Source organism: Passer domesticus, chromosome 8 (genome assembly GCF_036417665.1).
Source record: "Passer domesticus isolate bPasDom1 chromosome 8, bPasDom1.hap1, whole genome shotgun sequence".
NCBI classification, from domain to species: Eukaryota; Metazoa; Chordata; class Aves; order Passeriformes; family Passeridae; genus Passer; species Passer domesticus.
Window position 1 is genome coordinate 38,336,858 of NC_087481.1, and position 15,930 is coordinate 38,352,787.

General features: G+C 42.3%; 2 protein-coding genes across 5 annotated transcripts in view; both read right to left on the minus strand.

Annotated features, from left to right (window-relative positions):
• Positions 1 to 6,603: 6,603 nt before the first annotated feature.
• Positions 6,604 to 12,280, minus strand: FUT11 (fucosyltransferase 11). The gene is made up of 3 exons (XM_064430529.1): positions 11,302 to 12,280; positions 9,385 to 10,010; positions 6,604 to 7,289 (listed from the first exon to the last, which is right to left on the minus strand). The coding sequence occupies exons 1-3, from the start codon at positions 11,998 to 12,000 to the stop codon at positions 7,142 to 7,144; spliced, it is 1,473 nt and encodes a 490-aa protein (XP_064286599.1). The 5' UTR covers positions 12,001 to 12,280; the 3' UTR covers positions 6,604 to 7,141.
• A 1,198-nt stretch (positions 12,281 to 13,478) lies between these two features.
• SEC24C (SEC24 homolog C, COPII coat complex component) overlaps positions 13,479 to 15,930 on the minus strand; it is a 38,351-nt gene continuing 35,899 nt past the window's right edge. For all 4 annotated transcript variants that reach the window (XM_064430527.1, XM_064430526.1, XM_064430524.1 and 1 more), the window contains one exon: positions 13,479 to 15,887. In XM_064430527.1, the coding sequence (XP_064286597.1) occupies positions 15,747 to 15,887 (141 nt within the window). In that variant the 3' untranslated portion in view covers positions 13,479 to 15,746. The remainder of the gene's footprint in view (positions 15,888 to 15,930) is intronic.

Genomic DNA, 15,930 nt, shown 5'->3' on the forward strand with positions numbered 1-15,930 from the left:
AGGATGTTTCTCTATTCCCATTTTTTTTCTGAAAAAACAGGAAACAAGCTTTGAGCTTGACTACCAGTAGAGAAGGAAGAAAACAGGCTGACACCTTCAAATTAGGCCAGAGGGCTTGCACTGTACAACTCTGAACAACAGAGACTTTGAAATTCCCAGACAGGGACATGAAATACATTTCAGTATTCCCATTCATGTGAGGTTCAGCTATTCTTGGTTTTGCCTCTTCTAGCTACCCTTCCTACCCTACTGCTAGCTACCCACCTTTCCCTGCTGCATTTGCCCCCTGCAATGTCTAACTAGATGGGCAAGAAACAGTAACAAGGAAAGACAAATGTACTGGGATATAAAAGCTGAACTGCACTCCCTGTAAATCAGCCTCCCTTTTCCCAAATTATATTAGTTAATGGTGGCAGCACCTTCAGGTCCTTTCACCTTCAAAAGCTGATCTCTCATTTAAGTAATTGCAAGAAAAATGAGGTGGGGGAGGAGGGGAGGCTAAGAAAGAGAAAGGCAAACTACACAAGGAGAATTGTAATAGCTTCCTGTAAGTTACTGCTGTCTGCAATAGAACTAATTTTTTGGCATCAGTCCCGTATTGGAGCCTCAGCATAAGAGATTCCCAGTCAGACAGAATAAGGTACATGATGGTGTCTGCACACACCATGCAGAGATGTCCTTAGCAGGACACAGTTTTATTATTAAACAGTATTTTTTAATATTACACATTAATTTTAAGGAAGAATGCAGAACTACAAAAAGGCTGTGTTATTGAATAGCCAAATGTCTCTACAGCCTGTATTTTGTACAGCTGATAGCACCAAGTCACTAAAGGGTGGGACAGAAGTGCTGACTTTGTAGAGACACTCAGAAACTAAATTCCCTCAACAGTGAACCCCAGAGATGTTTTACTGTGAATCTTGAATGTACAACTATAAAAACCATGTAAAACTTTAGCTTTCACTAATTAGCATTTACAATATTTTTCTTGTATCGACACATCTAAAGCTGAATCCTAGCTTGTGTTTCAGCTGGTCAAAACCAAAATGAACCATAGAGTTTAAACTACTAATATTAGATTTGAAAGGAATATATATCACAACTGAATAAGGGTCACATACGATGCTACAGTAAATGCTATGCCACAATTAAAAGCAATGCTGTGATAAAATACATCCTTTAAAATGACACTGCTTTCTTAAATACCTCTTTAAGAGATGAGAAATTACGTCATGTATTCTTTATTTTCCGGTGTAGTTATTAAAATGTCCAGACACTATCTAAAAATCAGTTAAGGGATGAGGCTAAGAAATCTGTTGTATTGGCAGAAAAGAATAGAGTTGATATCCATGTCTTTTTGACTGCCTGGATCCAGCTTTCAGGTAAATTCCACTATATTCATACAAACTTATCCTGAATGCACCATACCAGTTCATAATGCCCTCACCAACCACACTTTATTCTCCTCTCTCTCACCCTGACCTCCTTAAACTACCTTAATTAGAGGTGCCTTAAAATGTAAAGCACTTCCACTTTAACTTTAGCAATGAAAGCAAGCAGTTTGCTAAGATTCCAGGTGGGTCAGACTTAACTCAACTCCTGCCTGCTGAGCTATTGTGTTTGGACTGTATTAGTACTTAATGCTCTTATCAGCACAGTGTATTCATGCACTCACAACTGGATGTGTCACACCCCATCCCAACTCCCACACCAACCCTTATCCTGTGCTATCTCAAGCAGATCAGCTGCCCTGCGTTTTCCTGTCAGCCTGAGTAGTTCTGAGCTGCCATCCCTAATCCCCAGGATCTAGGAAACTCAGCCCATTTCCACTGCAAATTACCTGTGCCTCCTTATTTGCTCAGAGATGCCACAAAGCATTATCATCTGTTCTGATCCATTCCAAGATCCCCAGAACCTTCTCTAGCTGAGACACTTGCACATTAAATTGGTCTTTTCTGCAGTAAAATAATGTATTTAACAGCACACAAATGAAGATGCTAGTGGTGTCAGAGTTCTGGAACAAATCCTGTAGCTCCACTCCTCTCTATCCTTCCTAATCCCTCTGCAGGGCCATATATCCCTCACTGCCAGCTCTGAGACAATGGACCATAAAGAGAAGTACAGTTTGTTAAATCCTGATGTAGGCTTTGGCTCAGTTGGTCATATCACTAAAAGGATTTTATCTCTGATTAATTTCAGCCTGTCAGTAGAGGTCTCTGGTCTCTAGGCAGAATGAAGGAACCTGGCACCCTGTAGGTTTCCAATTAATACAACTTCCCAGAAGGTGCCTGGAGATCCCTCAATAACCTTAATTAAATACAACCAAATAGATGACAACTAATGATTAAGGGAGTGGCTCTCTTGGGACTGTTGCTGAAGAGTGTGTATGGCAGGACAGTAAGCGAGGCAGATGGCTGCTTGTCTAACACAGCAATGCCTGTTAAAACTCTGATGGCTGAGTTTCAATTCAATTTATCCTGTCCCCAGTCCTTTAGAAGTTGTTCTTCCACACCACTTAAAGCGACCCTCAGTCAAAATGCAAGAGGGCCATTTCTACTGATTCTCCAGCTGCTGCTGCACTTTGCAGACCATTTCCAGAGAAAGCAGCTCATTCTCCTTCTCCTCTAAACCTATACATCCACTGTTGCTTGGATCTCATTCTACTCACCATTAGAGAGGACCCAGAGATCTTTCAGTTTGAAAATTACTACAGTGCCTGAAATAAGAAAAGGCAACTCTTTCTGAACTCCTTTTGAGTTCTAGAAATCATAATGTTAGGGATAAAATCAATATTCTTCAGTGAGGTTATATGCTTCCTGGAAATTGCAGTCCTTGCTAAAGGACAGAAAATGCAGACTAATAGTTCAGTAAATAAAATAATCATCTTCTAAATGAAAAAATATGCAACATGTGGTATCAGAGTTTTGGCAGAAGAATGAGAACTGGGGCTTGCCCAGTCAATGCAATGCCTTGGACTGCTAGATTTTTAACCTTCAGTCAGTTATTTGTTTCTCATCTCTCACCTCTCAGAGAGCATAAATTTATTCTAGCTTGTCAAGTCAATTCTGAGACACAGCATTAATAGAGTCTACTGGTGTTTCATGTGAGCAGTAATGAGGAGATATTTATTTTTAGAACAGTAATGCTAGTGAATAAAGCTATCCTGACAGCTTTGAAAGCCTCCCTCTAGTCACACAGTAAACAGGCACAATGAACGACAAGCAGTACAGCCACTCACCCTAGTCTGCAGGATCCTGTCAAAGCATTTACACAGATAAATATCTTCAGTGTTTGGTACCTTTCCTTATTAATTCCTTATTAGTCTCAGTTTTTATGAATATGGGTACCTGCACTGTAAGAACATTATTAAGATAAATGTTGACTATCATGTTCAGTCTGAGTATCACGTAGACTTCCAGTAGTCACGATATGAGTGATGACATTCAGCCACCATCTTGCTGGTTTGGATTTAAAGCAGTGAGAAATCCAGTTAGCCAAGAATAGAAATCTGGAAACTTTCCAAAATAATAATGCTGTAGTGACCTTCTTCCTTGTCTGCATTCAGATGCTTGCATTAGTAGAAACACAGCTAGGAGGGTAAATTGAATTCACTTTGGCTACGACTGGCAGTACACATTGCCAGTATAGAACAGCAATCCTTTCAAATGCATTATTAAGTAAATTAATTGCAAACTCTTCAAGGGTATGAGACCCAGCTTCTCCTCCTGTTTCCTCCAAATAACAGGAGATAATGAAAGCAAAGCCATAGCAAAATGTTTACTCAACATTTTGTAGTCCTTGCTGTGCAGAGCAGTAGATGCTGTGAAGGTCGGTCAGCAGCATCGAACACAACTGCAACCACAACTCTTTATCCAGCTGGGCAGGATTCCCACCTCTCCTGTCCCTGCAGTTTGCCTGGCAGCTACACAAACTATGCACTGAATAAATATTCCAGCCTTAATTCTTGCACACCATACATCAAAAGTGAAATAAATTTACTGTATTAGTAGAGGCCACAGACACACAGTTTATAAATCATGGAAGTATTGTGACATACAGGAGAATAAAGCCAGTATGATCTATGACTACAGAAAAAAAAAATCACTGCAGATACAAAAGAAACAAGGCTTGGGTGAGCTTCACAGCTAAGAGTGGTAGGTCATACTCATTATCTTTTGACAAGGTCACTACATCTAAGACTGTAAAAAACAGTTAAACCTATGAAGACACTAAAAACTCAGAAAAGAAAGCTATCAAATGACTTGTGACTCAACTACAAACTGGAAGGTATACTTTGAAAACCAGACAAAATCCATAGAATATTTGTAATCAAGTTATTTTCAGATCTGTACTCTTTCTTCTTTAAGAAGAGAGACGACAATCAGAATGGTCAGCTTGGCAACAGCCATCAAGCTCAAAGCAACAGCCTTCTGTAATACAGACAGAGCAAAGCAACAAAGAAACCCTGCAGGACTAACAGAATAACCTTGTTGGCTGTTGATTGTAATATACTGAGTACAGGAAGTATATAGTGGTGAAGGAATACTTGGTTGTGAAATGGCTAATGAACAAATCAGGGCTCCAAGGAAGAAGTTTTTACCTACTTTGCTAGCTACTACTCAGCTTGTACCACCATATCTTCAGTGCTACTGTTAGCTGAGAAACATGCTCATGTTGCTGAGCAGGAAGACAAAATGGGCCTTTGGACATCACTCACCAAGGACTAAGCAGGTGCTGATGCACGGACTTGCACTGGTACTGCCTCCTGTCACTCCTGTAGGGACAGTGCATGAAATGTGGCGTGTCTAATTTTGGCAACAGGAGATACATTATATTAAAGACCTGGAATGTATTGTGAATGCTGCACTTCTGAAAAATCTGCTGAGATTACAGGATAAAATAGGAAAAGTAGCATGTGGTAGCACCTGGTTCTTACTGTATATGTTTAGTACAAAAAGCAAGATTACAATTTCTCCTGTCTATTCCACCAAACATTTGAATAACAAAGTGTTTTGAGATAGAGCTAATTAAGAGAATGCAGTTAAAGAAGACTGAATTATTTTCTATACAGAAACATGAAGTAACTGAAGGCATTAATTCAAACAATTTACCTAAATATCAGTAACTTGTTTAGTAGAAGTCAATATTCAGAACTAAAGCAGCCATAATTTGTTTTATCTTAATTTACTTCTCAAGCAAGTGGGCTCTTCAATCCTGAATACATATCTGTAATTTTTAATCTGATTTGAGTAATCCAGTTTAACAATTAACTAAGATATATTCTCTTAGGTATTAATGTCTCCTGAATAACTGAAAAAGGAACTTAAACTGATAAATGCATTTTAGCTGAAGAATCACTTGAGATGAGTGATTTTCCCTATTAGACAAGACAGATAAAAAGCCGCTCTTCTCCTAAAAACAATTAGGTGACAACAATGTACACTGTATGCATTTTCTACATTTAAAAAAATACAGTGATGATCATGGGTCTGAAGTCTTTGCTGTCAAGGTGCCCTGATTTTAATATGGCAATATTGTTATGTCACTGAGAGGCAAACATTGAGATGATCATTACCTATACTGATATTATACCTGTAATCCCATATCTATAACATTATGAAGGGGAATTTGAGAGAAAAGAAAAAGATATTAAGTGAACCACACAGCACTAAGCAATAGACAGTAATGTAATTAGGGAGAGAATGTAGAGTCACTGCTGTTCCTAACTTTTACTGACAGATATCAGACTTCCCATAGCAATGCATAAACTGCCTTACAAAATCAAATTACACAACAGACTGTAGACTTTCATTACCAACAAACCGTCTTAAGCACAGAAACTCTGGCTCTTTAGTCAGTAGTTAACTTCTGAAGGAGGGGAAATGGAGAAATAAAATAGCATTATACCATCAGAGACATCACTGCAGTGTGGCCATATTTGCCTGTGCGTTTGAACTTTTGGCCCTGAACTGCAAGATCAATTATTTCAGGAAGATACCCACTATGGCAAGGAACAGTGGAGTTTATTTATACCTGTAAGCAATACAGGCTATGCAGAAAGGAAGATCAATCCACACGTTGCCACTCAGGCACTGGTTGCAGACCAGGATCACAACGTGTTAAAGGTGGTAGAGATACAAAACCATCTCAGTGCACCTGGCTCTGATCACCCATTTCAGCATACAAAGATTTCAAGACTTGTATCCAAACTGCAGGGACCACTGGAAAGGCACCATTGTGAAAATGTATTTGTCTTTGCAGAAAGCTGCATATACTCAAAGGAAAAAATCCAAGGCCTCTGAATTGCTAGCATTAAGGAGATAAATTAGTAAATTGAGATTACAGATTTCAGATTTGATGGAAACTTAAAAGAAACAAGGTATAGAATTTTATTTTGTTCTACACAATAACAGATAATACATTTTCTGGTGTGAAATATCTTGTTGGAAGTTGAAACTTAAATAATCTGTTCTCCCATCCCATTGTATATAGGATCTGCTAAGTCACCAAAAGAGAAAAAATAGGCAGAGAGTTAAGTCACCTCCCCACAGTTATTCAGCTATTCAGTTATTTAGCTTGAAAAGGAGGAGTATTTGAGGCATGTTACTTGGGGAGAAGAGACTTTATTGCAGCAATTTCATAAGGCACAATTGCTCTTCACAGATGTGTCTTTTGTAATTCCTTCACTGGAAAAGCCATTTATTACTAGCAACTAAAAGTACATCTTAATGAAGAGAATATGTGATTGATAAAATACTTTAAAAAACGACTAATATTCTGAAGACTTAAAAAGTCCCTGAAATAACTTATGGCACTTAGCAAGAGCCTAAAGTCATGTAAGACACAATATAAGTACAGCAAATGCAAAAGGAAAGTAAATTCCTTTTGCCCCACATGTTGACGCCTGCAAGCCAGGAGTGGCTTCACACCACAGAGCTGAAACTCAAACCAAAGCAGTTACTAACAATTCCACTGCTGAAATCCAATCATAACAGAAACTTACTCACTTTGTGCACCAGAAAAAATTGTCTCTGTGAGAGTTTTTTGGGTTTGTTTTTTCAAGGCAAACAATTGAAGTGAGTAAGAACTCACAGTCTCAACTTTCAATGCAATTTTCAAACCAAGCTCTTACAAAGATGGGTCAGTGTTGCCTTGTCCTCTTAAGAAAAATCTCATGCATGTAGTCCCAAAATCTTCCCTGATGAGACTCATTGCGATGAATCATAGCAGTGAGGGCCTCACCCTGATCAAGGCTTTGCCAATAATCCTGCAGCCACATTTCTTTCCAACTGAAACAAAAAAGAGACAACATCACAATTACATAACCCAAATTAGTCTGCAGCTGTAACAGCACTGAAACCATATTTTTCTTTCCCTTAAGATGAAAATAGGCCCAGAGATGGTCATAACCAAGTATGTTGTTAGTGTGCCACTGTGCTCAGAGTCATTGAAAGAAACTTGCTTTGAAAATTCTCTGTAGCAAATATAAGTTCACTGTTAGCTTTACAACATTCTAGAAATATCAGCATATACTGTCACATTAACTACAGAGACTAAATTACTAATTGTAGAGAATAAAAACTTCTATTAAAATAAAATCTATCACAGAGTACTTATATTATTTTGAGAGTAGATTGCAGTGATTAACCACAATGTGACACATACAACTGCTTGTTCTACAGCTTTTTTCCTTAAGCTTACTTGGGTGTGAAACCCAGCAATCCAAATACAAGTGAAGCTGCAAGCATAAGGGTTAAGAAACCACATCTCCCCACATACAGCTAAAGATGTAATAGTGCTCCAGCTACACATACCTACACAGAGAGAGATTCTGATTGCAGCAGCATTCTGACTATTCAGCATATCTATCGACTCTAAAAACAAATTACATCTGGGAATAAGGGTTGCAGAGCATGCAAATGTGTAGTGTAACCTTACTGTAATTGGGTATATGCACTAATGTAAACTCCTTTGTTGTCCTCTGAGTTCAGAAGGCTCCAGAACCACAAGTTGCAGTGTGTGTTTATAGTCAGACCTTGCATGTTGCATTTAGTCTATCACTTGTATCCCCACTAGATCTGCATCATTTTTCCACAATGTTTTTCTAAACTAACAAAACTCTCCATAGACTGGCTCAGTAGGCATTCATCTAAATTGATAACACCGTTAAATAACACTACTGTCAAACTCAGACAAAAATATGGGCATGCTTAGCTAATGTTTTGATGGCAATTTTATGCTATTGTTACACCAGTTAGAATTGTAAGTAAACATGTTCCATTTTGCAAATAAAAACAGGTAAAACTTATACACTTATCAGATAGAAACTACTGTATTTCACAGGAGATGCCCACAATCATGCCTTGGACACTATGGACACATATCTTTACAAAGTAAATAGCAGTGAATGTAAAAGCTTCCCCTGAACAATTTTTCCAGACACATCTCATGCCTGCAGATGGGGAGGGTAACAGTGAGACACGGAAACTTCCCTGGGATGAAACTGTAGCTTGAATTACGGACCAGCTGTTCAAAACTCCCTGCTGAAGACCTCTGTGAAGAATGATGGAAGCACCTGAGCCTGCACGTGGCACTGGCAGCAACTCTGTGTGTGCCTTCACAGGCACTTCTCTACTGCCACCTGATGCTCAAACAGAAAACCCATGGAGTCTGACCTCCTATGAACCCTATAGAGTAGGGTGCTGCACAGCACACTACAAAGAAAAAAGCCATTTTGCTACCGAGACTGAGAAAAGGCATTACCATAAAAAAGCTCCAGTAGATCACTCAACCAACAGAAAACAAGGGACAAGAGCTGCTCAGTCTATTTTCTTTCCTGCACAGTCTTTCTCCTAAATAAGTGGGATGGCATCCTTGAACACAGCCAGTTTTGTCACACAAAACAGCATCAAGTCTTGTATTCTGGGTGAGCCTAATTTCTGCTCTGAAGTCTACAGGAGTCAACCGGGCCTGGAGTGAACATTGGCAACCTCATTCTTAACGCAGTACTTTGTAAGGAGGCACAGAGCTGCCTTTGCCTGGAGGCTGCCAAGCTTTACCATCACTGTACTGAAAAGTATCCCTCCCTCAAGGAAAGGGGCTAAGATAGACAAAGGATACCCCACTGCCTGAGGTAACAGAGCGTTTTAACAGAATATTCTGAGTGTCACACTCCACTTTAACTGCTAGCACCACTGCCCAAGCCTCTTGTTCAGCCCCAGCGCTACACAGCATTAACAGGACCCCCTACACCACCCACAAGACCTAATACAAAATGTAACTGGAGAAGCAACAAGAACTCCTTTAAGTACAAAGCATTATTAAGTTACAGTTCTACTACTCGAAGCTTTTTTCCCTTCAAAAAGCATAATATTAGCACATTACCTGTCTCCACCAGAGAGGTCTTCAACACTTCCAAACCCGGGGGCTGGCATAGGACATCCCATGTGCTTGAACTGAGCTATATGAGGTCTGGGAGCTGGAATTTTTCCACGAGACTTCTTGTGTTCCTGCTCCTCTTTGGCCCGGGTGTTCTCTTTGTCACAGATGAAACACTCGAAGCCATTCAGGTAATTGGGCAGAGTCATGTCATTCACACCCCATTCCCGCTTCTCCAAGCTCTCTAGCAAGAACTGGTTTTTGATTCCACCGGTGTTTTTATACTCTAGATACTTCAAATATTCCTCTCCATTCTTGTCCAGAAAATCAAGATACTTTGCCAGCTCTTGGGGGCTGTCAAAATCATCTATAAGAATGATGGAGAGGTTGTTTGGCATCCAGTCCCGCACCGCTGGGGAGCCTCGGTACACTGGGACAGCACCCAAGTGCATGGGACGCCACAGCTTCTCTGTCATGTAGTCGTCACATATGGCATTCTCCAAGGCCAGATGGAACTTGTACCTGGCAATAAAAGTCATAAATTCAGAATCTTCTGTAGTGGCTGTAGAAGTGTCTCTCAGTCGCTCACTGGGGAGCTCACGGTTATGCAGGCATTTACCATAGGAGTCAACCTAAAATAACAAACAGCATCTTTACAAAGTGATTTGTTTCCCTGGAACTTGTTTTCAGACCTTGTAGTTCTTGTGAAATTCCTAACTTGGATCAGCTCATAGCTATGTTAATTGAGCTTAATTTTCACTCCAAGGTCCTTCCCTTGAGACTATTCCTAGAGTCCAAGTTCTACAAGCTTTAGAGAAAACCAAGTGCTGAGTTTCAAAAGCAACATAAGCCACTCTACAGACTGAGGGGTGAGGGGAACATGCAGATGCCACACAAAAGTGTATTTATTACTGGATACATCAGGAACTGACAAGTAAAGAACAGCATTTGACTCTTATGTCAATTTAAATATTCTCTTTCTATTTAAGAGATATAGTGCTTTTCCAAGCAGTTATTACACAGAGTTCCAGCCAGTCTCAGCACGCTGACAGAATTTTTCCATTTGTTAGACTGAGAAAAATTGATACAGGGAGCTAAAAGAATACTGTCTAAAAATACAAGACAACATGCTTGAGCTGGAACCTGCACCATACTTTGAGAAGACAGTAATTTTTAAAAAATTCTTTTGCCTTTGCTTCACTACTCAGTACACAACGACCTTACACAATAACTGAATCACGACCAATAGAGACAACAGAAACCACGAGAACAAAAAAGTCTCTGGTAAAGTCTAACACCAGATTTTTTTTTTAAATCAATCTAATATCCTTTAAACTTTTTAAGAGAAAAAAACGCAGTATGCTTTTTTTCCTGCTTGGAAGAAACATTATTTTACTTTATGAAGTTACTCACCATCAGCTGTACCATAGCAGTACAAGCCATCATAGAAACATGCTCCTACCACAGCGCAGGTAAGGAGCAGATTCTCACAACAGAGCAACCTGCCTTTTAACTTCACTCCTGTACTTTCAAACGAGAGCGAGCCTTGTAAAGGGACAGCCTTTCTCTATGCTAACTTCAAAGAGATTTCAGCAACTTCTAGCACTTGATCCACAAGACAGAACTTATTCAGGCTTTGCCCAGCTTGTGAGTGATCCCGAGCGCGGCCAACTCCACATCTACCATCTGCATCAGGCCTACCTACTGACATGCGGTGCAGTCTAGATCACGCTTTGGGAAGGAATACAACTAGTTTTTCTGTCCAGCTTGTAGTCAGCATGCATCCCGTTATGATTCGTGTCTCGGCTAAAAACAAGGACAAACAAACCCCATTAAAACGAGGCGGTAGAGGGGAGCAGCCAGGCGTTCCCAGCTCCGACAGCAGCACCACGCCACAGCTTCCCATGCGCTCAGCGCACCTACCTGGATGTACTTCATGAGCTCCCGCACGTAGCGGTCCCGGTCCGAGGGCACATCGCAGTGGGACTGCATGTACAGCACCGGGCCGTAGCCCCTCCGCCGCCACGCGTCCTTCTCGGCCAGGGGCACGGCCGGGGCCCGCAGGTACGCGGTGCCGGGCAGCCACTGCAGCGTCAGCGGGTAGTCGGACTCCCGGCGGAAGGTGGCCGTGTAGTTGAAGAGCCGGATGCCGGGCGAGTGCGAGAGCACGTAGTTGTTCATGGGGGACTCCTCGTGGAAGAGCGCCCAGGTCTGGTGGGGCAGGCGGGGCAGCGGCGCCTCGTACGCCCTGAAGTCGGTGCCGTAGAAGATGAGCGCCTTGGTGCGGCGGTGCCGGGCCACCCGCCGGCTCCGGGTGACGAGGCAGGAGCCGCGGGGGCAGTCGATGCGCTCCGTGTCGCCGGGAAAGTGCGGGAAGAGGCTCCCGCTCCACCACAGCAGGATGGGCAGCGCCTTGTTGCTCCGCGTGTCGTTGTTGCCGGGCCCACGGTACGAGGCGGCGGCGACGAAGGCCGCGCCCGGCGGGACGGCGTCCTGCGCCCACCCCTCGGCCCCGCACGGCTCGGCCGGCTCCTCCGCGGCCAGAGCCACCGCCGCGCCCCAGGCCAGCGCCAGCGTCACCCACAGGCCCGCGGGCCCCGACCCCGGCCCGGCGCCCCCCATGCCCGGCCCGCCACCCCGGGCCGTGCCGCGGGCCCGCCCCGCCGCCCCAGGAAGCGGCGCTGGGCCCGCCCCCGGCGCTGCCGTCACGGGGCCGGGCGGGAGCGGCACCGCCTGCCCCGGCGCTCTCGGCTGGGACTCTCAGAGCGCTTTCGAGGTGGCTCGGAGCGGCAGCGGCCCGGCGAGGAGACCTGCTCGCAGCTCCCTCCCAGCCCCACTGTACAATGGCTGAAGCTGCCGAGAGCCTCGCTGCCTCCACCTCCTGCATCCCTCTGCGCCAACAGCGGCCCCGCGGTACCTGCGGCTGGCAGCGACAGAGCCGAGCTGTTCCCCAAGCACAGCACGCCGCGACCGACCGCGCCTGCAGAGAGGGCTCCCGGACCCAGCAAGCGGGTAGCTGGTACAGGAAAGAGCCCCCAGCTCAGCTCCTGTTGGAGACCATAAAGGGAGGGAACAGAAAACACCTTTTACTAACAGAAATCTTGTGTTTAGGTTTTTGGTTGTTGGTTCGGTTTTTTTCTTTTTTTTTAATATCTACAGGTAATTTTAATGCTCCCTTGAAAGCTGCTTTTTCTATACAAACCTTGAATAATTCCTACAGTATTAAAATATTCTGTAAATGGGAAAGTGGCTTGGGCTACACTATGTAAATCCAACAGCCATATTTTCTAGAATTACCACTCAGTTGCTCATTTATACACTTGCTAAAAGCTTCACATTAACTTCTTAAGAGACAACATGATATTTATGAATTATCAGTTATAATACAGGACATTGGTTAGTATGGACACAAGGCAAAGAAGTACTTTCAGCTGTGTTAGAAACAAGTTAAGGAGGGAATAGTTTTCCTTTCCTTTGAAAAGTTAGGTGTAGACACTGCTTGGGCCTGCTCCAGCAGCAGCACAGTGTCCTCCACCTGGGCCAGGGAGAAGGGAACAGACATGGGCTCTGCACAGCAATTTCCACAAGCATCAGAATGTGCTGCACAATTTACTCCACATGATTCATGTACAAGATCCACAAGGCCCATCATTATCACACCAGTTCTGTGGCAGATTCTGGACATAATGTACATTCTATAGGAGAGGAATCTCAAAAATACGTGACAGCAAATTTAGCATTATTGGATATTTAGCAATGATTGTCTTGTGCTTTCATACACATTTGTTATAAGGCTATCAGCAAACTGTACAACAGCAATATTCACGGGTACAGTCAAGATAACACTGCCAGTTCACTCTGAATTTTATTTTTGCAATTAGCAACACTCCCAGCAAAAAAACCTACAACCCAACCCAAAAAAAAATCCCAAAAAACCACCAACCAAAAAGCCTCCCCAACCAATTCACCCAGGTACCCTTAACTCTGAAATATGAGCTCTTTTAAGACTGCTGAAGTCACTGACTTGACATTGGCACAAGGTAAGGGCAATATTTGCCTAAGTAGACCAAAAAACCCCCCACGCAGTCAATGACTCAATCTGTGTCAGCAAAAAGGGAATTTCTTTTTGAAATTGAAGTTCAGACAGAGCAGAAAGTCAAAAACCAATCACCTAAATAAAGGAACACTGAGATTAAACAGTACCTTTTGTCTGTTGACTCTTGTTGAATTTCTTATTATTCAGTGTGAATAACAACAACGACAAAAAAAGAAAGACTGAACTTGGTTAGCAGAAGATTGGATTGTAAAGGATCAATGAGCTAGACTTCAGCCCTTCCCATTTCCCCCCCTCCTGCAAAATACAGGGTTTGGAAAAATAAGCAGTGTTTATTTACTAACAATGACATAAAATACATCTTAATATATTTTTATTTCTTTACAAATTAAAAGATGCATTGGAAAAACAAGTGAAGAAAATGAAAGGTTCATTCATGATTTCATTTCCACCCCCACACCCCCCAATATTAATACTAGAAATTAGTATTTGTGGAAGTCTGTGGTTGCTGTGCATTATATTCCTGGGAAGTTCTTTTTTTCCCCTCTAATTAAAAATCCTCTAGATTTTTTGGTTGGAGGCAGTACGTGGAGTAAAAAGACAGCCACATTCATACAAAACCGCTGAAAGTTCTGTCAACTACATCTTGAAAGAGTTTCTACATTACAATTTTTGTGTTCCCCTTTCTGTGTAGTGATGGGAGGGAAGACAAACTAGCAGCATTAGAAGAAAAATGGATTTATATACATGCTACAGGATATGGAACTAAAACCACAGCCAGATATTTTTCTGATCTTAACAAGGACTTTCCTATGAAATATCAAGCCCAGATAACATGTTCTCTAATCCATCCACATTCTTCCTTTCACTTTTAGTGCTATTGGTAGCTTAAACTCCTGGGTACTGGAAGAACACCTGTTAAGTGTTCAAGTTAAAATATATAAGCCCCCTTTCAAAAGTGAATAAACAAAGCCCTTAGAATTCTGAATTTGATTACACTAGCTCCCTCTTCACAGGAGTCTTCTCATCCACCCTTGCAAAACGGAGCAGCAGAGCAGCCAAAGTGGATGGATTAATCTGTCTGAGGTATTTTAGTTTAACAAACAAGCTTATAAAAGGTTTTGTGCAAGCTGATCAGTAGACAGAATGTAGAGGGTATAAACATCCAGTAATGAAACTCTCTGCTACGGCCCAGGTGCTGTCAATAGCCGAAATCAGGTACTTGCAATACCTATTACAATACAGTCTAAATATTAAGGTTTTGTATCCCCTTCCTTGTGTTCCAGGGTACAAAGCAATCTCAAATTCATGTCAGTATAAATCAAATTCCTGCTTGTTGGCTATGATTCACAAAAAATATGGTTGAAAATGGCCACTTCCTTATCATTCAGTTCCTACACAGTCCCTCGTCACCTTGTTAAAAGTATTTTCTGCTTAAGGTTAAGAAGCTTTTGTTCCCACCACCATCTGACAGACAGGTAAACTCTGCAGGAGAGGTCATGGAACATGGATTGAGGAGGACAATACAGAGCCGTGCAATGAGAAGGAAAGGAGTCACCACACAGGTCAACAGGAAGTACCGTCTCTACCCCTACACTGTTCAGAAGCTGTTGATTTTTGCCCACTTAACTACTGATTACTCCATTACAGTTCTGCACAGCACCTCAGTACGGGGAAGATTGTGGAGAGAAGTTTGCCCTGCTGCCTCCTGCCTTACCACTCATTTCATGTTTCATGGCTTTCTGGTTTGGACAGCCACATGATACATCTGTGCTCTGACAGATCATGTTTCCCTCTTTAAAGGAGACATGAAATGTTTGGCTGCTCCAGCTCCCATCACCTGACCTGCCTCTTGCCCTCCCCACCTGTGCATCCTCTTCACACTTGGAGCATGCACACACACCCACACAAATGCACAGCAGCTACCAGAAGTTTTGAAGAGTTATCGCTTTTTCACCCAATGTTGAATCATGTACAGTGAACTGAAAAAAACCCTACATTCATTACAACAGGATTAGCGAGCATGGGGTGGGGTGGGGGGTGAACTCCTGCCAAGCACAGGAAACAATTTAGATGCAAATAAAAGACCTGGTATCAAAGGCCTTTTTTTTTTTTAAGCCCTCACCAGGAAAATATTTCATCTCTCATATGGGATTGGGAAAGGTTGAAAGGATTTCTGCTAATGCAATGTGTATTAAAAATCATGGAATTGTACAGATTTCTATGTTGTCCTTTCTGAGGGCGCTGGGCCTTCCGATCAGGTCATTAGTGGAGACTGAAATGTCACTGCTGAGTTCTAGCACCACTCACTCCTCTAGCTCAGTAGCTGCCGAATCTCCTTGTGCATGTGACACAGGAAGTCCACGTATGAAGCCCCCCCACTCAGGCTCTTGTCCTCCACTAGGAAGTGTTTGAACAGCATTTCCAGCTTATCTTCTTGCTTCACAATTATCAACTACAAGAAACCAAACAAAACAAGAAAAAAACCAACAGTGAGT

What these genes read in the sequence shown, in the direction of transcription:
- FUT11 (XM_064430529.1), bottom strand. Translation starts at nt 12,000, where the DNA reads ATGGGGGGCGCCGGGCCGGGGTCGGGGCCCGCGGGCCTGTGGGTGACG. An exon ending in AGCTCATGAAGTACATCCAG is followed by an intron (nt 10,011 to 11,301) that starts GTAGGTGCGCTG and finishes TTGTTATTTTAG; the next exon opens with GTTGACTCCTATGGTAAATG. An exon ending in GACCTCTCTGGTGGAGACAG is followed by an intron (nt 7,290 to 9,384) that starts GTAATGTGCTAA and finishes TTTTTGTTTCAG; the next exon opens with TTGGAAAGAAATGTGGCTGC.